The 25,981-nt window shown below is 38.7% G+C and overlaps 1 protein-coding gene across 1 annotated transcript in view; it reads left to right on the top strand.

The window, feature by feature from the left end:
• USH2A (usherin) overlaps window positions 1-25,981 on the top strand; it is a 935,662-nt gene that overhangs the window by 632,191 nt on the left and 277,490 nt on the right. The window contains exons 44-46 of the mRNA XM_005690572.2: window positions 6,911-7,074; window positions 23,512-23,721; window positions 25,038-25,240. Coding sequence (XP_005690629.2) covers window positions 6,911-7,074; window positions 23,512-23,721; window positions 25,038-25,240 — 577 coding nt within the window. The remainder of the gene's footprint in view (window positions 1-6,910; window positions 7,075-23,511; window positions 23,722-25,037; window positions 25,241-25,981) is intronic.

Genomic DNA, 25,981 nt, shown 5'->3' with positions numbered 1-25,981 from the left:
CGCTACAGGAATAAGACAGCTGCAACTTTCACTCAAGATCTAAAATGTATCATAACTTTCAAGTGTGATCATCATTACATTTCAATTTTCAAAAGCAAAAGACCTTCAGCATTTTTAGGGAAAAAAAAATCTTTCCGCAACAAATACATGAGGAAAAGGTATCCACCATCAATGAAAAATCTAAACAGCTGCAGGTTTAAGCAGTGGAAATAGTGTTGAATTTTTGTTTGTTTGTGTATTTATTTATTCCCACAAAGGATATGAGGATGTAAGGAATAGTATCTATCAAAGGTTTTGCAAATCGTCTAGTGTGTAATGTTGTTCTAAAGCATGTGTTGGGTTGTGGCAGAAATGAACAGTTAATAGGAGGAGCCACTGAATAGCCTGCATTTTTTGGAATCATGATTTATATTGGTGACAATATTGACATGTGAATTCTGTTAGGACAGAAATAAAGTTGGCACGTTTTTAATTCTAATGAAAATCACCTGAGGCACTAAAGAATTTTATTGGTTCCCAAAACATCAGACCCTTTCAAGATCTAAGTGTTAGTCACTCAGTCGTGCCTGACTCTTTGCAACCCCATGGACTACAGCCCACCAGCCTCCTCTGTCAATGAGATTTTCCAGGCAAGGATACTGGAGTGGTTGCCATTTTCTTTTGCCCTAAATGATGCTTCTTACTGACCAAATTACTATTTGCCATCCATAGCCCATGTTGTCTCCTCTGTGAAGACTTCCTGTCTAGATTTGGTTAAATTAGATGCTCTATCTGATGTATATGGAAAGAGAAAGGAATAAATGAATATGTATTTTAGAGGTCCCCATTTAAAAACATGTTTCTATGTATACACAAACACACACACACTCCAGTAGGACAGACATTATATTCACTTTGCTTAGTATCTGGCATGTTGCTGTTCAGTTGCCCAGTCATGTCCAACTCTTTGCAAACCCATGGATTTGACTAGGTGTGCAACACCACACCTCCCTGTCCCTCACCATCTCCTGAAGTTTGCCAGAATTCATTTCCATTGCATCAGTGATGCCATCCAGCCATCTCATCATCTGATGCCCTCTTCTCCTTCTGCCCTCAATCTTTCCCAGCATCAGGGACTTTTCCAATAAGTTGGCTGTTCACATCAGATGACCAAAATACTGGGACTTCAGCTTCAGCATCAGTCCTTCAAGCAAGTTATCAGGGTTGATCTCCCTTAAGATTAACTGGTTTGATCTCCTTGTTATCCAAGGGACTCTCAGGAGTCTTCTCCAGCACTACAGTTCAACGGCATCAGTCCTTTGGTGCTCTGCCTTCTTTACAGTCTGTGATCGCCAGGAAGACTATAGTCTTGAGCATATGTTGGCAGAATAATGTCTCTGGTTTTCAACACACTGTCTAGGTTTGTCATAGCTCTCCTGCCAAGGCATGTTGTTAGTGCTAATAAATATTTTTTGAATGAATGAACAAATTAATTAATGAATAAAATAATGGTATATCAAACACAAAAAAGCAATATAATTTGCAAGGAAAAAAACATCTTTCTAAATTTCAGTAAGGATCATTTCTTTATTGGATAGATAGACTTTTATGTCACTAGTCAAATTATATGTGACCTGAAAGATATGAGACTGAATGCTTTAGTAACTATTTAGTATTCATTAATTTATTTATAAAATTATCTACTCAATAAACAGATTAAAATCTCCATCATCTAGTTTTCTCATTCATTCATTTGAGTAATAACAATTGAACCTTGAAATGAGTCTTGTTCCATAAATAAGATTTTAATATGTATTATCTTTTACAAGGAAGGATACCAGAGTCATATCTATTTCACAACAAGTTCATCATTTTCTGTGTGGATGAAGGGAGGGGCTAGAGAATGATCTAAATCAATCATTTAGGGGATGTCTAGTACAACAGCCTAGTATTCCTAAGTAGACCTTCAAACAGCTTGTTTTACTGGCTACAATATAGACTGAATACAAGTTTTCATTTACTTTGCAGATTTCAGAAGCTACATCTTACAGGATTTGCAATGGTACATTTTTCAAAACATACCCAAAAACCATAATTAGTATTTAGAGAAGATATTGATTGGTATACATAAGTTTTGCATGAGTATATGATGTCAACTGAAGGAGCATTTTTCTTTTAAAAGTATTTTATCATTAAATGGAATATCCCATTTGATATCAACACTTAAGTCTATCTTTAAAAACTCAATATACTAGAGAAAATGAACAAAATACTTGAAGCAAATGAATATTTTCCTTTTTGGCATGAAGTGGTGAAGTATATGCTGACCCATGTAGACAGAGGTATACGTAATTACTGACAAAGATTAGGTTTCAGATGTCATGAAAACAGTATATTTTAGTTCATTTTAAAGAGTTCAAGATCTTATTACTTAAAATTTTAACTGAAAAATGAAAATTAAATAAAATGCAAAAGATAAATGCATGACATCCACTGAAATGCTTACTGATTTCTCAATTCAGTAAAATAATAGGGAATAGTGGAAATAATTTAATATTAAAAATGAATAAAGTACAGGCCCACCTGATCTTCTTAACTAGCTGTGAGACATTAGGCAAAGGCTATTTACATAACATTCACATTGTGATAATAATGTTACATAGTGTTTACATTATATTATGTATTATAAGAAATCTAGGCATTTAAAGAATGAAAAATATGCATATAGCCTATGCAAAGATTATGCTATTTTTTATAAGAGACTTGAGCATCTTCAAGTCCCTTATATAAATAGTCAGAACTGGACTTGGAACAATGAACTGGTTCCAGATTGAGAAAGGAGTACGTCAAGTCTGTATACTGTCTCCCTGCTTATTTAACTTATATGCAGAGTACATTATGTGAAATGCTGGGCTGGATGAAGCACAAGCTGAAATCAAGATTGCCAGGCGAAATATCAATAATCTCAGATATGCAGATGACACCACCCTTATGGCAGACGTGAAGAGGAACAAAAGAGCCTCTTGATGAAGGTGAAAGAGTGAAAAAGCTGCTTTAAAACTCAACATTCAAAAAACTAAGATCATAGCATCCCATCCCATCACTTCATGGCAAATAGATGGGGAAACAATGGAAACAATGGCAGACTATTTTCTTGGGCTCTAAAATCACTGCAGATGGTGACTGCTGCAATGGAATTTAAAGACATGCTCCTTGGAGGAAAAGCTATGACAAACCTAGACAGCATATTAAAAAGCAGAGACATTACTTTGCCAACAAAGATCCATCTAGTCAAGGCTATGGTTTTTCCAGTGGTCATGTATGGATGTGAGAGTTGGCCTGTGAAGAAAGCTGAGAGCAGAAGAATTGGTGCTTTTGAACTGTGGTGTTGGAGAAGACTCTTGAGAGTCCCTTGGACTACAAGGAGATCCAACCAGTCCATCCTAAAGGAGATCAGTCCTGAGTATTCATTGGAAGGACTGACGCTGAAGTTGAAGCTCCAATACTTTGGCCACCTTATGTGAAGAACTGACTCATTAGAAAAGACCCTGATGCTAGGAAAGATTGAAGGTGGGAGGAGAAGGGGACGACAGAGGATGAGATGGTTGAATGGCATCACCGACTCAATGCACATGAGTTTGAGTGAACTCCGGGAGTTGTGATGGACAGGGAAGCCTAGCGTGCTGCAGCCCATGGGGTCACAAAGAGTCAGACACAACTGAGTGAATGAACTGAACTGAATTTGAGCATCCTCAAATTTTGGTATCCATGGGGGTGCTGTAACCCATTCCCTGCAGATACTAAGAGGCAACTGTACTTTGAAAACAGGCATTCCAATTATATGTATCTGTGTGGCCTAAATTTCTTCTGCGTAGACATAAATCATATATTTCATCATACCTAAATTATGATGAAATAATTTCAAGTAACACAGGAAGAACTAAGGCCCTACAGACCTTATTTGCAATTCATCATTTTAGCACTGCCTGATGTTTAAATCCCACTTGTAAAAAGAACCATGAAAATGATATCACTTTAAAGCCATCAAGATTACTAACTGTATCATAAAATAAACATGTAGAAGAACAATTTAAATATTGTAGGAGAGATTAAGCATCCAGACTCTAGCTAAGTTTCTTTTGAGCCATTTTGGGGAGTACAGCACAATTAAAACTATTTTACCCAGGGACAGAGCTAATGACGGCAAGGTGGCTAGTCCAGGTGCCATGAGAGCCATTAGCTGTGTTTCATTTGACTGTCACAGACTTGCTCCCCTCTTAACCATGAATCACCATCCTTCACATTCATACTGGTGGTTACAAAGGACATTTGGCAAGATTATTTGGCTGTGTAAGCAAAAGTCTCTCCCATCTGCCAAAAAAAACTCAGAGATCAAGCCTCAGTGATATGACATCATCTAGCTGACCATGGTGTTTTTTATTATCATCAGCATCGCCATCATGATGACGCTGGCAATAAAGCATCATGGGCAAAAGAGCAGGCTCTGGAATCAGACTGTCCAGGTTTGAGTCTGTACTTCCCATTTCCTAGCTCAATAACTTAGATTAGTTATTTATTTTCCTAACTTTCAAAGCAGGTATTATAATAGTATGGTGAAGAATGAATGAGCAAAACATGCAGAAAATTCCTGATATGTATTATGTACTCAGTAAATACTGTTATTATTATCTTTCAGTTGTCATTGTCATGTAGGCATTTGTTGTTATTGTTGTTTAGTTGCTAGGTCATGTCCTATACTTCTGTGACCCCATGGACCTTAGCCCGCCAGGCTCCTCTATCCATGGGATTTCCCAGGCAAGAATACTGGAGTGGGTTGCCATTTCCTCCTCCAGAGGATCTACCCGACCCAGTGATGGAACGTAATCTCCTGCTTGGCAGGTGGATTCTTTACCATTGAGCCACTTGTGAAGCCTATGGACTATTTAGCACTTGCTGAAAAGCATATGTATGAGTTTCCTACCACTGTTGGGTGGCTTAAAACAGCAGAAATGTATTCTCTTACAGTTTTGCAAGCTGAAAGTTTGGAATGTAAGTACTGTCAGGACTATGTTCCCTCCAAAGCCTCTAGAAAATAACCATTTCTTGCCTCTTCCAACTGCTGGTAGCCCCATTTGCTCCTTGGTTTATGACAGCATGAAGCCAATTTCTTCCCCTATCTTCTCCCTGTGAACATTTTCTCCCTGTGTGTGTCTGTAACAAAATTTCCCTCTTCTTTCTATCAGTCCTTTGGATTTAGAGCTCTCCCCAATCCAGTATAAACTCATGTTAAATTTATCTCATCTGCAAAGACCCCATTTCCAAATAAGGTCACATTTACAAGTACCAGGGGTTAAGACTTAAACATATCTTGGGGGGTGGTGGCATAAACCCACAATAGCATACAAAACAAAAAATAAAGAGAGAGAGAGAGAAAAGGACACATGGAGATGAGGTAAAGCAGAGAGAGCTAGAAGATCTGATGGTAGTATTTATTTGGGGAAATAGATAGTAAATAGCTTCGAAAATATTAGTAAGTCTTAACCTATAGCTACAATAACAGAGCAAATGTGCCTGAGGACAAGCCCGGCAAAAATACCTTCAGGCCGTGAGTGAGAAACAAAGTCAGGCAAGCAGACTTCTTCTGTGGGTAGTGGGAAAATTCTGTGAGCATCCTGATGTAACTTTGGTTAAGTTATTTATCACAGTCTTGCAAATGGCATCCTCTCTTTCTTGTCATTATTGAGGCAAATTCCTTGGGCCCTGCATTGGATGTGATGATCTATGAAACCCAAAGAAAGTGATGATCTGAGGCCAGCAGTTGCCCTAAGGCCAGGATACCCCATGGAGAGGGTCTTGCGTTGTACAGTGTGTTTAAGCAAGCTCTTGGTCTAAGCGATAGTCCAATCAAAGCTTGACTGTGGCTGTAAATAGTATTTTCCTACCTGGGCAGTTTGACCCAAAAAAAAGAGAATGTTTGATAAGTCTTCTGCCTGAAAGAGCCAAAAAGGATGGGTGACAGCCCATCATTGATTTAATATATGATTTGGGAAGTCTGCATCTGGTGGCTCAGACGGTTAAGAGTCTGCCTGCAATGTGAGAGACCTGGGTTCAGTCCCTGGGTTGGGAAGATCCCCTGGAGAAGGGCATAGCAACTCCCTCCAGTATTCTTGCCTGGAGAATTCCATGGACAGAGGTACCTGGTAGACTTGTCCATAGGGTCGCACAGAGTTGGACATGACTGAAGCGACTTAGCGTGACTTAGGACATCATATCACATCACCATGTCTAGTTTTCTTCTCCTGAAAATCAGTGTTCAGCATCCACCATACTGACTCAAGTAAATATGTTCTCACAATGGCAAAATGCAGTTCACCATAGCAAAACCTCAGTGGGAGTATGTTGTGTAATTTGGGCACCATTTTATAATTTAACTTAGGAGTTTATCTCTCTGCCAGTGAGATTATGGGACAGGACTACAGGTACAGGCAGAAAATGGTGATGAGAGGATCTGATATTTGAAATGGATGTGTTTCCCAAAAGAAGAGCATAAAACTCTCTGGATCAAATTTAGATAGAAAGCTGGCAGGATGCCAGATGTGTAATTGCATCTTGAACTGAGCTGTAATCCTCACCACTTATGAAAACAATAAGGATGAGAGAAACAATAAACCACATTTGTTTTTGTTTTGAACAATAGTATTTGCTTAGCATTTCTTATATAATATTTCATTAACACTTTGATTAAGAATTGAGAGTTAGAAGAATGATGCTGTTTTTGTGCAGGTAGGCACAAAAAGGAAATGTATTTGGAGCAGGGACAAAATAGTTCCTTCTGCAGGGGGAAGTCTGTATATTGTGAGGAAAAAGAAAATGTGTGTTGTTTTCCGGAAAGAGAAATTTATATACGTATTTTTTAAAAACAACTTTTTAGGTTTACGACGTATGCGTATAAGGTCTTCGTACATAACAGTGTGGGTTTTACACCAAGTCAAGAAGTGACGGTGAAAACATTAGCTGGGCTACCAGAGAGAGGAGCCAATGTCACTGCGGTTGTTCTTAACCACACGGCCATAGACGTGAGATGGGTGAAACCAAGTAAGTCAGCTTCGTGCTTCTTTATTTCCTCTTCCTATATTTGTATCAAAATGAATTTTAAAAGAACATATTTTTTAAATGACAGTAATGAAAAGCCAAGTTCCCTGTGCTTTCTTTTGCAGAGGAAGTTGTTTCTCCTCCTTTCCATGCTTGGACCTTCTCTTCCTTCTATTCCTTTTGAATTGGGAATGTAGTTTCCACACCAGTCAATTTTGATTAAAGTGTCCATGTATTAATTTTCTTTTATTAGCAATTATCACTGTTCTTATTTTTATTGTGGAGAAGGCACCCCACTCCAGTACTCTTGCCTGGAAAATCCCACAGAGGAGCCTGGTAGGCTGCAGTCCATGGGGTCGCTAAGAGTCGGACACGACTGAGACTTCACTTTCACTTTTCACTTTCATGCATTGGAGAAGGCAGTGGCAACCCACTCCAGTGTTCTTGCCTGGAGAATCCCAAGGGCGAGGGAGCCTGGTGGGCTGCCGTCTATGGGGTCACACAGAGTCGAACACGACTGAAGTGACTCAGCAGCAGCAGCAGTTATTTTTACTGGAGGATAGTTGATTTATGACATTGTTTCAGGTGTACAGTAGTGATTCAGTTGCTGTGGTTGTTCAGTCACCCACTCATGTCCGACTCTTTGCGACCCCGTGGACTGTAGCACACCACACCTCCCTGTCCCTCACCACCTCTCAAAGTTTGCCAAAGTTCATGTCCCTTGTATCGGTTATGCCATCCAGCCATCTCATCCTCTGATGCCCTCTTTCCGGTTTGCCCTCAATCTTTCCCAGCATCAGGGACTTTTCCAATGAGTTAACTGTTCACATCAGATGACCAAACTACTGGAGCTTCAGCTTCAGCAACAGTCTTTCCAATGAGTTTTCAGGGTTGATTTCCCTTAAGATTGACTGGTTTGAGCTCCTTGCTGTCCAAGGGACTTTCATGAGTCTCCTCCAGCACCACAGTTTGAAGGCATCAATTCTTTGGCACTCTGCCTTCTTTATGGTGTAGCTCTCACAACCATATGTGGCCACTGGGAAAACCATAGTCTTGACTACATGGACCTCTGTGGGGACAGTAATGTCTCTGCTTTTCAACACTGTCTAGGTTTGTCATAGCTTTCCTGCCATCAAGCAATTGTCTTCTGATTTCATGGCTGCAGTCACCATCCACAGTGATTTTGGAGCCCAAGAAGAGGAAATCCGTCACTACTTCCACATTTTCCCCTTATATTTTCCATGAAGTAATGGGGCTGGATGTCATGCTCTTAGTTTTTTTAATATTTAGTTTTAAGCCAGCTCTTTCACTCTCTTTCTTCACCTTCATCAAGAAGCTCTTTCGTTCCTCCTCACTTTCAGCCATTTGAGTGGTATCATCCTCATATCTAAAGTTGTTGATGTTTCCCCCGCCTATCTTAATTCCAGCTTGTAACCCATCCAGCCAGCATTTCTCAGCATATAGGTTAAACAAGCAGAGTGACAGCAGACAGCCCTGTCACACTCCTTTCTCAATCTTGAACTAATCAGTTGGTCCATACAGGGTTCTAACTGTTGCTTCTTGACCCGCATACAGGTTTCTCAGGCGATAGGTAAGATGGTCTGGTATTCCCATCTCTTTAAGAGCTTTCCACAGTTTGTTATGATCTACACAGTCAAAGACTTTACTATAGTCGTTGAAACAGAGATAGGTGTTTTTCTGGAATTCCCTAGCTTTCCCTATGTTCCAGCGAATATTGGCAATTTGATCTCTGCTTCCTCTTCCTTATCTAAACCCAGCTTGGACATCTGGAAGTTCTTGGTTCACATAATGCTAAACCCTAGCATGCAAGATATTAGCATGACCTTACTAGCATGGGAGATGAGTGCAATTGTCCGGTGGCTAGCACATTCTTTAGCGCTACCCTTCTTGGGAATTGGGATGAGGATTGACCTTTTCCAGTCCTGTGGCCACTGCTGGGTCTTCCAGATTTGCTGACACAGTGAATGCAAAACCTTGATGGCATCACCCTTTAGGGTTTTGAATAGTTCTGCTGGAATCCCATCACATCCACTAGCTTTAATTGACAGCAGTGCTTCCTAAGGCACACTTGACTTCACTCTCCAGAACGTCTAGCTCTGGGTGACTGACCACACCATCACAGTAATCCTGTTCATTAAGATCTTTTTTGCAGAGTTCTCCTGTGTATTCTTTCCATCACTTCTTGATGTCTTCAGTATCTACTAGGTTTCTACTGTTTGTGTCCTTTATTGTGCCCATCTTTGGGTGAAATGTTACCTTGATATCTCCAATTTTCCTGAAGAGATTCCTAGTCTTTCCCCTTCTGTTCTTTTCTTCTAGTTTTATGCACTGTTTGTTGAAGAAGGCCTTCTTGTCTCTCTGAGCAGTTTTTTTGGAACTCTGTGTTTAGTTGGAAATATCTTTCCCTTTCTCCCTTGTTTTTCACTTCTCTTCTTTCTTTAGCCAATTGTAAAGCCTCCTCAGGTAACCACTTTGCCTTCTTGCTTTTCGTTTTCTTTGGGGTAGTTTTGTTCGCTGCTTCCTGTATAGCACTGTGGACCTCCGTCCACAGTTCTTCACACACAGTGTTTATTAGATCTAATTCCTTGTATCTGCTTGTTACCTCCACTGCATGTACATATGGAATTTGATTTAACTCATACCTAGTGATTTCTCCCGCTTTCTTTAGTTTAAGCCTGAATTTTTTTTTTATAAGAAGCTGATGATCTGAGCCATAGTCAGCTCCAGGTCTTTTTGTTGACTGTATATAGCTTATTCATCTTCAGCTACAAAGAATGTAATCAGTTTGATTTCGGTATTAACCATTTGGTGATGTCCACATGTGAAGTCATCTCTTGTGTTGTTGGAAAAGGGTATTTTCTATGACTAGTGCATTCTCTTGGCAGAATTCAGTTAACTTTCACCCTGCTTCCTTTTGTTCTCCAAAACCAAACTTACCCGTTACTCCAGTTATCTTTTGACTTCCTTCTGTTACATTCCAATCCCCAGTGATGACTGGAACATCTTTTTTATTTTTGGTGTTAGTTCTAGGAGGTCTTCTAGGTCTTCATAGAACTGATCAACTTCAGTTTCTTCGGCATCCAGAGTAGGGGCATAGACTTGAATTATTGTGATGTGGAATGGCTTGCCTTGGAAACAAACCAAGATCATTCTGTCATTTTTGAGATTGCACTTAATTACTGCATTTTGGACTCTTTTGTTGACTATGAGGGCTACTCCATTTCTTCTATGGATTCTTGCCCGCAGTAGTAGATATAATCCTTATCTAGATTAAACTTGCCCACTCCTGTCCATTTTAGTTCATTGATTCCTAAGATGTCAATGTTTCTCCTTACCATCTCCTGCTTGACCACATCCAATTTACCTTGATTCATGGACTTAACATTCCAGGTTCCTACGCAATACTGTTCTTTGCAGCATCAGATTTTACTTTCATCACCAGACACATCCACAACTGAGCATCGTTTCTGCTTTGGCCCAGCTGCTTCATTCTTTCTGGGGCTATTAGTAGTTCTCCTCCACTCTTCCCCAGTAGCATATTGGACACCTTCAGACCTGTGGACTCATCTTTCGATGTTGTATCTGTTTGTCCTTTTGCATATTTCATGAGGTTCTCACAGCAAGTAGACTGGGGTGGTTTACCATTCCCTCCTCCAGTGCAGCAGATCATATTTTGTCTAAAGTCTCTGCTATGACCCATAAGTCTTGGGCGGCCCTACATGGCTTGGCTCATAGCTTCACTGAGTTATGCAAGCCCCTTCACCATGACAGGGCAGTGATCTGTGGGGGAGATAGTTGATCTATGATGTTGGGCTAGTTTCAGGTGTACAGTAAAGTGATTCAGTTATGCATATAAATATATTCTTTTTTATATTCTCTTTCATCATATGTTATCATAAGATGTTGAGTATAGTTCCCTGCGCTACACGTTGTTGTTTATCTGTTTTATGTATAGTAATGTCTATATTTTAATACCAAACTCTTAATTTATCCCTCTCCCAACCTCCCCTTTTATAACCATTTGTTTATTTTCTACATACAAGAGTCTGTTTTGTAGATAACTTCACTTTTATCTTTTTTTAAGATTCACATGTAAGCAATATTATATGATATTTGTATTTCTCTGTCTGACTTACTGCACTTAGTGTGGTAGGTCTGCCCATGTCACTGCAAATGGCATAGTTTTATTTTTTTTAAGGGCTGAAAAATATTCCATTTTATATATGTGACACATCTGTATCCATTCCTCTCTCAGTGGACATTTAGGTTGTTTCCTTGTATTGGCTTTTGTAAATAGTGCTGCTATGAACATAGGGGAGGAGTGCATGTATCTTTTTGAATTATGTTTTTCTCTGGTTATATCCCCAGGTGGTGGTGGCTCAGATGGTAAAGTGTCTGCCCGCAATCTGGGAGACCCGGGTTCAGTCCCCGGGTTGGGAAGATCCCCTGGAGAAGGAAATAGCAAACCACTCCAGTACTCTTGCCTAGAAAATTCCATGGATGGAGGAGCCTGGTGGGCTACAGCCCGTTGGGTTGCAAAGAGTCGGACACGACTGAGCGACTTCACTCACTCAGTCACTATATGCTCAGGAGTGGGATTGTAGGGTCATATGGTAGCTCTAATTTTAGTTTTATAAGGAATCTCCATATTTTTCTCTATAGTGGTTGTACCAGTTTACATTCCCACCAATAGTGTGGGACAATTTCCTTTTCTCCCCACCCTCTCTAGCCTGTAATATTTGTAGAATTTTTGCAGATGCCATTCTGACCAGTGTAAGGTGGTACCTCATTGTAGTCTTGATTTACATTTCTCTAATAATTAGTAATGTTGAGCATTGTTTTACGTGCTTTGGGGCCATCTGTACATCCTCTTTGGAGAAATGTCTGTTTAGATCCTCTACCCATTTTTTGATTGGACTACTTTTTTTTTTTTAATATTGAGCAGTATGAGCTGTTTATGTATTTTGGAGATTAATCCCTTATCAGTTGCATTGTTTGCAAATATTTTCTCTAATTCTGCAAGTCTTTTTGATACAGTATAATGTTGTGCACTTTCCTACAATGAGGTCTGCCCCCAGTCTCGTAACTCATCGTTAATTAGCAAGATCGATTTACTAGAATTGTAGTAATGTGATCTTTCCAAGTGAATCCTCATCAGTACTGGTGATAGCCAGAGTTCCAGCTTGACACAGGCAACAAAATCTGGCCACCATCACTGGACTGGATTTGATAAAACAGGGACTCAGCCTTGGCCCATTCAGAACATGACTTTACATATGGCAATTAGAAGAGCTCACATATGGATCTAGTCTGCTCCTGAATCTTTGCTGCTGCTGCTGCTAAGTCACTTCAGTCGTGTCCAACTCTGTGACCCCATAGACGGCAGCCCACCAGGCTCTGCCGTCCCTGGGATTCTCCAGGCAAGAACACTGGAGTGGGTTGCCATTTCCTTCTCCAGTGCATGAAAGTGAAAAGTGAAAGTGAAGTCGCTCAGTTGTGTCTGACTCTTAGCGACCCCATGGACTGCAGCCCACCAGGCTCCTCCATCCATGGGATTTTCCAAATAAGAGTCATGAAGTCGTGTGCCATTGCCTTCTCCACCTGCGTCTTTAGAAACCACATAATTGAAATTTCAGATATGGTTGGTCAGTAGAGTAGAATTTACCAGCTAATCTGTTAATTTTTAGTGATCCATGGTTGGACAGCATCACTGACTCAATGGGCATAAGTTGCAGCAAACTCCAGAAGATGGTGAAGGACAGGGAAACCTGGCGTACAGCGTACTGCAGTCCGTGGGGTCGCAAAGAGTCAGACATAACTTAGCAACTGAACAAGAAATGTCACAATCAGAAAAAAAACAAGACTGAATATATCATAGCACTATATATTGTAATCCTTCTTAGAAGTATCACTTTTGATCTGGCAAATAGTTAATCAGAACTTGCTAGGATACTACCAAATATTAAGAAATATCTGACTTGGAAATCCCTATTAAAATATGTTTTATGAAAGTAAACTGTATCTAATAGGATAATCATCTGCTAGTATATAAAAAGATGAAAAATGACTCCTGGTTGGGCAATTGTAACCTTTTGATTTTGATTTTGATATAGCCTAAAAGAAATGCTTCCAATTTTATTTAGAAAACCTTGAGTGAATTTGCCCATTATATCAATTATGGATTAAAATCAGTGTTAGGTGACATTAATTATAAATTAAAATTAGCATTGGTTATGTTGATCTACATTGCTACTAAATAATCCATTTTTATAAAAAACTCTTTACTAGGGATTTATAAGGTTGTAGATTTCTAATGATCTGTGTCACCTCTGTTGGGATCTCTTAAGCCATTTACATGGAAGAGTATAAGTTAATTGATGCTGAGACACTTCTAGGAAAAGATACAAAAGTTTTTATATGGAGACGGATTTTTATGTATAATGTATTTTCACTCACCTCCTTTCTATTTCACCCTCGATACCTGATTCATCTTAAAAGCCTACTCGGAAAGGTGGATGCCCTCCCCGCATCTGACATTTGAATACTTCTGTTGAGATCCAGTGACTGAATTTTCAGCAATATAGTTCCTCTATGTTATAATTGCATGCCTGAAGTAAGCATGCTTATAAAAACTGACACACCTAATAGATCTGAAGCAGCTCACTGAAGTTTCATTACCTTGGTAATCTGAACCTCTGACCTTCGGGATGTAGGTAATGCAATCTGCTGTTATTTCCATTCATACCTTAGAAATTTTTCAGATAACTATTTGTGAGTACAAAGGTTAACTCTCAGAAGAGGGTCAGCTCTGTGAAAGCGTGTTGCATTATCATTTTCTTTCTTCTTGCAACTGGCTATCCTAAGTAAATTAACAAGTCTCTCGGCTGTGAAAGGGCCACCTCGTTTGTGCAATTTTAATTTCAATTGTTTTCTTGATTTGTGGGATAAAATGGCACCTTATCTAACATGCTAAAAGGAATAAAACTATAAGTTAAAAGTCATGAATACACTTATATTTATTTAATAAAAACCATAAAATGCATTTTTAAAGTATATTTTCTCTTAATTATGACCCTCCACATGTACACACCATTTTCCAAGTAAAATATCTCTGGTAAATTTTTACCAATCACCGATTAATGGGGATAAGTTATTAAAGCTTTAAAAGTGCCCACTTTAAACTTTTACATCACTATGTGAGATCATGTGAGGAAAATGCATCCTGCATCTGTTCAGTTAACTTTTTAGGGCAAATATTACAAACCGGTAGCACATGGGCCATATTTACTTCCCCATCCTCCACACATTGTCTTGCTGACAGTATTTGAAAAATAAAATACTATTTTGCTAACATTTAGCAATTAGAAGCTTTCACATAAAGATGATAATTTTGGAATTGATTTGAAAAACCCAGTAATTGATCGAAACTCTTCCCACATTGTTGAAGGGAGAATATCCCCTGACATTGGCTTCCGCCTTCTACAGGCTGCAGCCCCTATCTCCCTGGTCCCTAGAGAAAGATGTGGTTCTTGTCCCTACTTTCTATATAAAAGAAAATAGCTCAACCTAAATAAAATACGATGAAAATAAATGATTTCACTGGAGAAAGTTCACATTTTTATAGGAAGAGATACAAAACATCACTTAAGTTATTCATACAGCCCCAGGAGTTAGCAACTGCACCTTGGTGACTTACCCCAAATTACAGTTAGTCAGTAGCACTTCTCCAACTTAAGCATCCCATTTTCGGCTATTTCTCCTGCATGTGACCTTAATGGTTATTAGCACTTTGTCAAGAGTGATTTAGTGAGATCCTTCCCATTTTGACTGCTCACTCTAAAATAAATGGCGAAAAATGCCCACTGGGGAAAAGGGCAGAAAGGCAGCACCTCTTCTGAGATCTCCTCACTAATAAGGTCATTGACGGGCAGAAAAGAGCAAGAAAATACTGGAGGTGGTGAGCGAGGAAGGTATTGAAATAAGAGGAAATGAAAAAAATCATCCAAATACTGTCCACTTGTCCATCTGTCAAGAGCTCCCTTCAAACTTCAGACATTCATGCTGTGTTTCACATTGGGTTGGCCAAGAAGTTTGTTCAGATTTTTCCATAAGATATGACAGACAAACCCAAATGAACTTTTTGACCAACTCAATATAATCTTTTTTTGTCCAGTTCTCCTCTTTCTCTTTTCCTTCCCTCTTTCCTTTTTTCTCTTTTAGTTTCCTCCCTCTCTTTCCTTTCCTTCTTCCCTTCATGAATATTTATCCCTGCCATTTTTGTCCCAGGCACTGGGAATGCAGAGATCAATGAAATAATTCCTGCCTTACATTGTCTCACTGAACTCCGGAAGATTTGTAAAGTTGAAGGCATCACTATGTAAAAAGTTTAAATCCACACAGAAAGCATATGCCTCATCTTGATCTCTTAATCAGAAACCATCAGATTTTGTAGTTAGAAGTTTGACTTTGAACTTATCCTGTTCAGGATTTAATACATACAAATCATCCCAAATCTCACCTCTTTTAAAAGCACCCACCATCATTGGCTCGCCTTGTCCCTCTGCTTCCTTTACCACTGGGTCCAGGTACCAAAACAAAGAGACTGGATTTGTCTGTCCATGGGTTTCCCTCTTTTTTATGTGTGTACCTGCTGTAACCTGACCTGCTTCTCTTTCATATGACTGATGTGGTCATCTAGAAGTCCATCTCAATAATGACTCACTGTCAGTGCCATCCTAGTCTGTTTCTCTGTGTTAGTGGGTCCATGAATGACCCCTCCTAACTCAAATGCTCCCTCCTGTATCACCAACTACTCTTGTCCTCATCCTCTAGCTAAAGACTTTCTCAAATTCCTCATGAGTATTTTTTACTCTCTAATAACTCTCCTGTTGGTAACTACATCTATTCCACTATTGTAAATCCTCCTAACTGGAAAAATGGCAAAATTCTATGGAGCCATGGAGAAATGATTTTTAAAATCAGGTTTTGGGATCAGGAAAACTTAAGCTTGAGTCCCAGTTGCACTATTTTCTAGCACTATGACCTAAAACAAGTCACTTAACTTCACTATATCCTAGTTTCCTAATTCAGAATAGGAGGATCATAATAACTGTCTTAAAGTATTATGACAAAAATGAAATAATATATGTTCAGCAGTTACTAATCATTTAGTATTGGTATAAAGTATTCTATCTCTCAAACGTTCACAGTGCTTTCAGCAGCAGTTTTATTTATCATTTTTTTAATGGGAAGCCATTTCTTTTATTTGTTTCTGTATTTTTTTTGGGGGGTGGGTCTTTTTTGGTTTTTGTTTTGTTTTATGCTAGTCATTTAGAGTCCTTTATTCAAAACAAACAACTTGTGCGTGTGTGTGCATATGCCTGTGTGTAAGCATAAGTTTTTATTTCTCTGGGATAAATGCCCAAATATTCAATTGCTGGACTGAATGGTAAGTCTAGGGTAGTTTTGTTAACATTCTGCCAAACTGTTTCCCAGAGTGGCTGTACTGCTGCACACTCCTACAACAATGCAATGAATGAGTGACCAATTTCTCTGCCTCCTGTCAAGCATTTATGTTTCTGCTATTTTTTAGAGACTGCATATACCAGCCTCCTTTGCAGTTAGTTGTATCCATGTGACTGTGTTCATGCCAATAGAATGTGCAAAGAAATGATGTGTGTCTTTTAGGGTCATAATCACGAGACACCAAGGACGTGCCTATTGTTCAGTCTTCTTCTTCTCTCTGGACTAGACCATAGACACAGCAGTGTTCTCTGTTTAAACTCTGCAGGCATCGCCAACACCTTTAGAGATCCATATGAGAAAAAGAACCCAGGTTCTTGAATGACCACATGGAGCACAATCTGATTCACCTACATTGAGGTTATTGTGTGAGATATAAGTTAATATTTATTTCATATAAATCACTTTATTTAAGGGCTCCTTGATTACAGAAGCTTAGGTAACTAACTGCATTCCTGTTTTCCCATATTAGTTCACTTCCCAAGCAGGAATGTGCTGTCCTTTTTCCATTGCCAAATATAGAATGATGAATAATTAACACATTTCATATACATTTCCTTTAAATACAATATTCCCTGGCAGATTATTGAAAGGAGCTGGAACACAATGAGAGACTGAAGGACCTGGGGGCAGGGAGGGTTGCAAATACAGGTATTTATTTTAGTTGCATAAACTAGATAGAAGGCATCTAGATATCTTGCTGGGGAAGATAAGGAGCCTGACTTGGATGTAGCTCTGGAGAATTTTCCCGCTTCTTAATGTGAGCACTTTTACCCTCAGCCAGAGTAAAAAAAAATTCTCAAGAAGTGATAATATCAAGTTTTCCAAGAAGTACTTAGTTAATGACACAGAACTCTTTACCATACAACTTGGGAATCTGAACTCTAAAAATCTATGAGCAAGATAAACATTTCTATTATAAAATAGCCTTAGTAAGGTCCTTCCAGATTTTTACACTGAGGCAAAGTTACCTACCATTGAGCCTACTAATGAGAAATGACTGAGAAATTCAATCCTAGACAAAACTGGAGATCCTTTGAGTGGACTGGATTACTCTAATTGCTGGAGATTAGGGCCACAAACTTTTTTGTAAAGTGCCAGACAGTAAACCCTTCAGGTTTTGCAGGCAATATACATTCTGTGTCACAACTACTCAACTTTGTCACTGTAGCATGAAAACAGCAATATACAACTCTTCAACAAATATGCCTGTGTTCCAATAAAAATTTATTGTGAACGGTGAGATTTCATTTTCACATAATTTTCCCATGTTATGAAAAAGTATTCTTTTGATTTTTTTCCCCCAACAATTTAAAAGTATAAAAGCCATTCTTAACTTACAGGTTATATACAAAGAAGTGGCAGGGCAGGTTTGGCCAAGAGGACAGATTTTTACTCATGGTAAAATCCTGAGTTTGCTGACCCCTAATCTAGCTGATAAAGATCTAAAGGACATAATTGATATTGATAACAATCTCTAAAACTAATCCAACAAGGCTTCCCAGGTGGTGCAATGGTATGCAAGAGACATGGATTTAGTTCCTGGGTCAGGAAGAGCCCCTGGAATAGGAAATGGCAACCCACTCCAGTATTCTTGCCTGGGAAGTGCCGTGGACAGAGGAACCAGGAGGGCTACAATCCATGGGGTTGCAAACAGTCAGACACAACTGAGCGAATGAGCACATGAGCTCACACAACACAAAAACAATCCAACAGCATGTGCAGAGTATAATCCTTTTGCAAGAGGACTTTCAACCAGCCTATCTAACAACTGTTTTAAATTATTTGAAAAAGTGGCATTTAGTAACAAATATTGTATCCATGGCTTATAACCTTCTTTTTCCAACTCACTTGAGATTGACCTGATGTGCTATAGTAAAGCAATACCTACTCTTAAATTCCTGTGGTCTATAAAATATGGATTACCCAGAACAGGATTAGAATACCTGAGAAATATTTGCCAGTGTACACATATTTAATGTAATCTCATAGGAAACCCTCCCTCATTCCATCCTGTTGCTTCAAATACAATTAGTATTCATGGCTTAACTCCAAATTACATGTATAACTTGTTATGCTCCGAGCCCGTATCTCCGAACAGACCGAGAGAGCAAGTCCACCACAGTATTGCAAACGCAAGAAGGGAGTTTGTTTATTCCTAGCGCACTAGGGCCCAAGTCTCATCCCACACAAGGGAATCTGACAAGAGCCCCGAACAAAGGAGTATGGCGGCTTATATACAGGCAGTTCTTTGTCTCAGTTACAGGAGTAGCTGGTGTTACATGATTGGCCAGGCAGGATGAGCGCATATCCTGTCTCTTTCTGGTAAACATGACTCAGGTCCTAGAGACCGTCGTTTGGTCCCTAACATAACTCTAGTTCAAACATTCACACTTTAATTTAAAAGTAAACCTGATGGTCACAAAAACACTTCAAACTCGAGAAGTTCCAGTGAAACAACAGGTTTCAAATCCTTCATCCCATAGTTACATCTTTATTTTCTGTCTTGTTTCCTAGGGTTCACACGAGAACAATTTTCCTCATCTCTTTCTAGACTCACCCTGGGTCACTTAAGACCTTGGCTCTTTCCGTTCAGGACATCCACATTCCCATGTGCCTTAAAGTCCTTCTCTTGCTGGGAAAATCAGAGACGATCAGAGACGGTCAACTGGTCCTTAATACCTCGGGTCAGAAATGGCACAAACTTGTCACATGACTCCACTCAGATGCAAGAAGCCCAGAAAAACTACTGTGAGATAGGTAGTCTCCCTACCTGACAAGAACAGAATTACATGGGTGTTAGTGAATGCTCTGGATCTTCACCACAACTTTTATCTTCTGTAGTGATCTTTCAAGTTTCATTGCTACTAATATCGGTTAGTGATGTCTTTCTCTACTTTTCTGAGTCTTTGTATTTTATGTTTGATCAAGTTGTGTACTCTTACTTTCCTTGCCCTTCTCACCTGCTGCTTTCAACGTTCGGTGTATAAATTATTATATAATCGTTTTAACATAATTAATTTCTCTAGTTTTGATATTTATCATCAATTCTTAAACTTCTCCAATCTTAAGTTCTGGAGCTTGCTTCATCTCTTTGTCTTTTAGATAACATTATTGGAAAATTTTTATAATTACAGTTAAATAAATAAATGAACTACATGTTCTCTTAATACTCATATGGTCAGTTGTGTCTGACTCCTTGTGACGCCTTGGAATGTAAAATTTTCCAGACCAGAATACTAGAGTGGGTTGCCATTTCCTTCACCAGGGGATCTTCCCAACGCAGGAACTGAACCCAGTTCTCCTCAGTCTCTTGCATTCAAATTCTTTACCATTATATGCCACCTGAATTTTGCTTAAATAAGAACGTGTTTCTGCTATCTTTGCACATTCTCCTAATTTTTACCTACATAAGAAAACCTTTCTGTCACATTTGCACATAAATATAATGACTTAGATGTGTATGAAATTCTTGGATCAGAATATTTTACCTCTGAACTTCTTGAAATTTTTCCATTGTCTTCTACATTTAATGTTTCAGAGGATAAGTCTGAAAGTTGCCTGATTCTTTTTCTCCTTTGCAGACTGTCTTTTAGATTTAGTTGATTTTCAAAATGTCATAAGTTTCTGTATGTCTTTGGATATGTTGCCATTATTTTCACTAATACTGTATATTAATTATTCAATTTCTGCATATAAAGCTTCATTTTGAGTCATGTTTTATGGAATATTTTAGATCCATGATTATCCCATTTATTTTTCAAGTCAATTAGATATTTTATTCTCTGTTCTCAATATCTGTAAATTTTGACTTTCATTGTCTTCTTCTTACTCATTTTCTTTTCATTTTTTCATACTGTGCATTTTTAACTCCGTATTTTTTTCTGCTTTCAGTGCAGATTTTAATTCTGACAAGCTTTTTAGGTTTTCTTGTTTTCCTTTCCTCTTTAAGAAGGTCATTTAGTATCTCTGTTTTCACATCTGTCTTTTCATAATTACAGGTACCTGTTTCCTAAAGCATCTTTTTCACAAAGGCATGTCCCTTTTGTTATTCTTAAGAACACCATGCAAATGTTTTATAACACTTCCAATGATTCACATAGAAGTAATATATGAAAAACAAATTCTCCTTTTAAGGTTCTAGAGAATGTTTCACTTATGCTATCACATAAAGAAGCCTTGTAACTCATGTTTTTCTCTTTTAAAAAGGAGAAATACATTCAGGTCCAATTTTTATCAGTCCTCAGGGAGGGTGGGATTTGCTGGGAAACTTCTCATTCCAGTTATTTCAATTCTAACGGTGTTCCACTCTCAGAGTAGACTCAAGGTCAGCAACCTTGAATTTTGCACTGGCCTATAGAACTGAAGATATATCTTCTGTCTCTAAGATGGTTTGCTGTCTTAGAAAGAGCCCACTGACATTTGAAAACCTTGTTTGAACAATGTAAAAGGACACTTCTGTGCACGTACCACTCCCAAAACTTTTCATAAAACAACTAGGAATATGAAGATCATTTAATCTGTTTAATGTGTTTCTACTAGATTTCTGTGTTTGGGCCTCTGCACTGTAATGTCAATGAAGGGAGAGGGTGGCAAGCTGAAGCAGACGTTGGTGAGAAGCAGGGTGGTACAGAAATCTGGCATTATTGTCTGGAGATGCTGCCTGCTTCTGGTTAGAAGAGCCTCTATCTCTTGCAGTAAGATATAACTAGTGGAACTGAATCCCATCGTTTCCTCTTTACTTTGGAACAACAGATTTTGTTCTATTTCAAGGAGTTGACATATGGCACATGACTAAGAATGAGCATTTAATGGCATTTCATCCACATATTGATATATGATCCTCACTCATCTTGAACTTACTGTGCTAGTCCCAATATTTTCAATGTATATACACAGTTCATTCATTGGAATTTGACAGAAGAGATTTCAGGCACATTTAGTAACTGTGATTAAAGACCCATTTATATTTTTAAGTAGAATTTGAAAGTACTTCCTTAATATTATATCTTTAGGACTTGAATTTCTAAACAGCCTGCTCATGTAGCAAACTAAAATACAAGATGAACTTCAAATCTAGCACGATTTCTTTTATATCTTTGCTGCCATAAATTAATGAGGAATAGTACTATATGTCAATGGCACCCCACTCCAGTACTCTTGCCTGGCAAATCCCATGGACGGAGGAGCCTGGTGGGCTGCCGTCCATGGGGTCGTGAAGAGTCGGACACGACTGAACGACTTCACTTTCACCTTTCACTTTCATGCATTGGAGAAGGAAATGGTAACCCACTCCAATGTTCTTGCCTGGAGAATCCCAGGGGCGGCGGAGCCTGGTGGGCTGCCGTCTATGGGGTCGCACAGAGTTGGACACGACTGAAGCAACGTAGCAGCAGCAGCAGCAGTACTATATGGCAGCAGAAAATAATTCTAATGATAGAAGGAACTTTTACTCTCACAGAACCCAGTTGCTTTGCTACACTTGAGGAATGTTATTATTTGGAAAAATATTGAGAGACATAAATAGCCGATTCCTGAAAATGCATAATAATGAGCTCATTATTAAAGGTGCTGACATTTGTGACAGCAGAGAAAAGAAATATCTCGATTCCCAGAGTTTTCCAAAGTAGTTACTAAAGATTGCTTACTATAAATTCTTTCAACTATACTGATATACCAGACCTTTCTAACTATTGCTGGATATTAGGTCAAAGCGGTAGTGCATTCAGGAAATAAAACAAAAAAATCAAATCAACATTCAGTTTTTTTGTAAGACTCCCAGGATCTTAATGAACAATGATTCCTAAAAGAAAGTCATACAATCCCCCAAACCATATTCTTTTCCATGGCCATACCCCAGGATCTCATATACCTGAGACACTGTACTTCAATAACCATAAAGAGAAATGCCACCTTTTCCTCCCCATCCTTGGTGAATTTTGTGGAACAATTTTAATACAAGCTTTTACATACAATTTCAGGAGCTTTCACATACAAAACTCCACCTTTGTAATGTGGATACAAATCAAGGTGATAGATCCTGCTTCACATCTTCAAAAGCAATGTTAATGTAAGCAGGGCAGTAATTGCTTCCTAGCTCAGAAAATATAGGTATGGGATGTTCTATATCTTCTTTTCAAAGCATCATGGTAGGAAAATCACAAAAAGCAGACCTTAGTGCAAGAATGGAGAAATTGTCTGGAAAGGGAAAAAGAAAACAATAGACTGGACTTTGAAAGGACTTTGAAAGAGCTTGTCTACATGACACAGATACATGAACTAGGAGAAAAGGATGAGAGCTTTGATCAAAATTCAGATATCATCCTAGGATCCTTAAGGAGAGCATACTATATTACTCTGGTACATCAACAGTGCACATAATAGGGTAGCTGTCTAAGCAATCTTCCAGATATCTATCAGCAGATTTTGTTAGCAATTTTAAAAATGCTCAAGTTTTAGCATATATGTCAGGACATGCCCTCATGTATATTAGCATAGATTTCTTCTCTAGAACCATTACTTATGAAGACCGAGTTTTTTGGGATTTTTTTTGCCCTGTACTGCATGTTTTTACTTTACTCTTAATCTCTTTTTTCAAGTGTTTAAGTTTTGAAGATTAGTTGAATACTTACAAGTAGCATAATTAGAATATTTAAAGGAAATTTAAAAGTTTATTTTCCTGTGAAGTTTATTCTATGCAATTAATTGTGAGATATGGAGAGAAACAGCTTTGTTAAAAATAATAATAAAACCCAGCACTTTTCTAAGGAAAGTTCTGTAAGCTTTCCGCTTTTCTCATTCTAGGAATAGCTAATGATAGAGTGTATTCTCTGTCTTTCCCCCCTGGGCCCTTTTATATCGGCTACACTTACAGTGTTCTGTGTTTATTGTTAACAGCTTTTCAAGACCTACAAGGTGATGTTGAGTATTATACACTTTTTTGGAGTTCTGCTACCTCCAATGAATCTCGAAAAATCCTCCCAGATGTAAACTCTCACGTCATTGGCCACTTAAATCCAAACACAGAGTATCGGATTTTCATCTCTGTTTTCAACGGAGTCGCCAGCATAAACAGTGAAGTGCTCCATGCAACCACTTGCGATGGGGGTGAGTGCGGATTTCAAGGGAAACTCGGCTTCAGAGATGCGAAGGAAATTGATTGATCCTCGCTGAGGTTGAGATCAGTCATCCTTCCATTATAAAATTTCCGGTGTTGGAGGGAAGGGGGTTGGAGCTAAAATGCTTAAGTGCTGGCTGTCGTCAAGTGGCAGATCAATAAGTGGTCCCACAGAGACAGCTGCAAGGCTCCAATCACTGGGTATTAGCCCGGTTTGTTCCTGTTCTTTTCAGTGTGTGCTTAGTTGGGAGCTGAATTCACATCAATACACGGTGACATTTAGAAACATTTTTTTAAGAATTGCTTTCAGAAGCAGGATGCTTTTCACAACGACAGCCAAGTACAGGGAGGGCCCTCCCTGAGTCACCAGAAATGGTAGGTGGAAGTTCAGCCACTGAGAAAAATTGCCTTTGACTCATTTCTAAGCCAGTTAGCAAGGGGGAGGAAGCGAGGGAAGCAACTTGTGAGTCTGAAATGTGTTTGGAATGGTCTTTCTAATCTTTTTGGCTTTATAAAGTCTCATTATAAACATTATAATATCATTACCTCCCAAGCAAGCGTTCCAGGTCATTAGCGGAGCACTTTAAGTGTGGAACCCATTTCCCTTCGTGGTGCCAAAGGTCGACACCTTTTGTTTATAAAATAGAATGGATCACAAGGACAATTTTTCAACTAGTTAGGATGGGCTCTTATGATAAAAATAGGTCTTCGCATAGTTATTTCTGACATGCTTGAATAATTGTGTAATTTAACGCCAAGCAAGATTTTTTTTCCTAATGTTAGATTTCATCATTACCTATGGTAATCAACATTCAAAATCATTTACATAATGACAATATTGCATTATTGCTTCATATTGCTTGAGTTACAAGCTAGTAACATCAAATGATTTTTCACGTTCCACCAGCCGCGATGTATTTGAGTTTTATTTTCTGCTTAAGGAGCAGATTTTCTTTTTTTTTCCCTGGGAGGTATGGAGTGAAGAGATGGGAAAAGAGACAAATAATAGATATGTGTTACTGGTGCAGATGGGTGAATAATTTATCATCATATCCCACTGGTCACATAGTATTGAAGATTAGCACTATGATGGTGGTATAAAGCATTTTACCACCAATTCTTACGGTTTCTAACTGAGAGTATAATAAGCCAATTTACAGAGGACTACAGACTGTGATAACTTCATCAGAGGAAAGCAGATAAGCAGCAAACCCTTTGCTCGACCTAAATACTAATCGGCATTTAGTTTAACAAGTGCTTTTTCAGAGACAGCTGGAGTTTATTCAGTTTCTTCCTTTAATTCTAGAGCCTCAGGGCATGCTTCCTCCAGAGGTTGTCATCATCAACAGTACAGCTGTACGTGTCATCTGGACAGCTCCTTCAAACCCAAATGGTGTTGTCACTGAATATTCCGTCTATGTAAATAATCAGCTCTACAAGACTGGAATAAATGTGCCTGGGTCTTTCATTCTGAGAGAGCTGTCTCCCTTCACTGTCTATGACATCCAGGTTAGAACGTTGTTTTCCAATGGTTAAGCTTATGGGTGTGTTAAATAAAACTTGCTGGGTTATGTCTCTTAGTGAATGCCTTCCACCTTTGGTGGCGAAGAAGAGAGAAAAGAGGGAAATCGATTGTTGTGGGCAAACACAGGAGTCACTGGAGAGGAGATAATAGTAATGTAGAAAGTGATGGTGAGGATGGTGATGGTATTTTCACTGGCAAAATGAAGCAGCTCATGTGTTTGCAATCAGTCTTGCCAAGCAGCTAGCCTTTGTCCTGGTTCTTTTACTGACATCAGAATCAGAGTTAGCCTATGATTAGAGAGACATTCTTTCTACTCCAATTTCACAATTTACTAAATTTAATTGCTTTAGGGAAGTTATTGTCTCTTTTGTAAGAGCAAAGAACTCAGTGATTTAAAACATTCTATTAACCTCCAGAATTCTGTAATTCTGGATGCAACAACAAAAATAATGCATATGTGGGAGATAAAACTATTTAAAAATTTCATTCAAGCGTGAACAAAAAATCTGTTCATCCTTCAACAAACGTCCAATGACCCTCACCTGTATGAAAACAATTATATTTAAATTTTTTGCATTTGGTCCTCTTTGAGGATCTAATGAAGTCAGTGTACACTCTCCTAGGAAAGTGTGTATATATTTATATGACAAAAGTTAACACGCAGTTTTGGAGAGTCCATTGACCATTTGAGAGTGAACTCCTAAGTCTCTTTGAAATCTACTGAT

This window comes from Capra hircus, chromosome 16 (assembly GCF_001704415.2).
Source record: "Capra hircus breed San Clemente chromosome 16, ASM170441v1, whole genome shotgun sequence".
In the NCBI taxonomy this organism is placed as follows: Eukaryota; Metazoa; Chordata; class Mammalia; order Artiodactyla; family Bovidae; genus Capra; species Capra hircus.
This window is presented reverse-complemented; position numbering and strand designations above follow the sequence as displayed.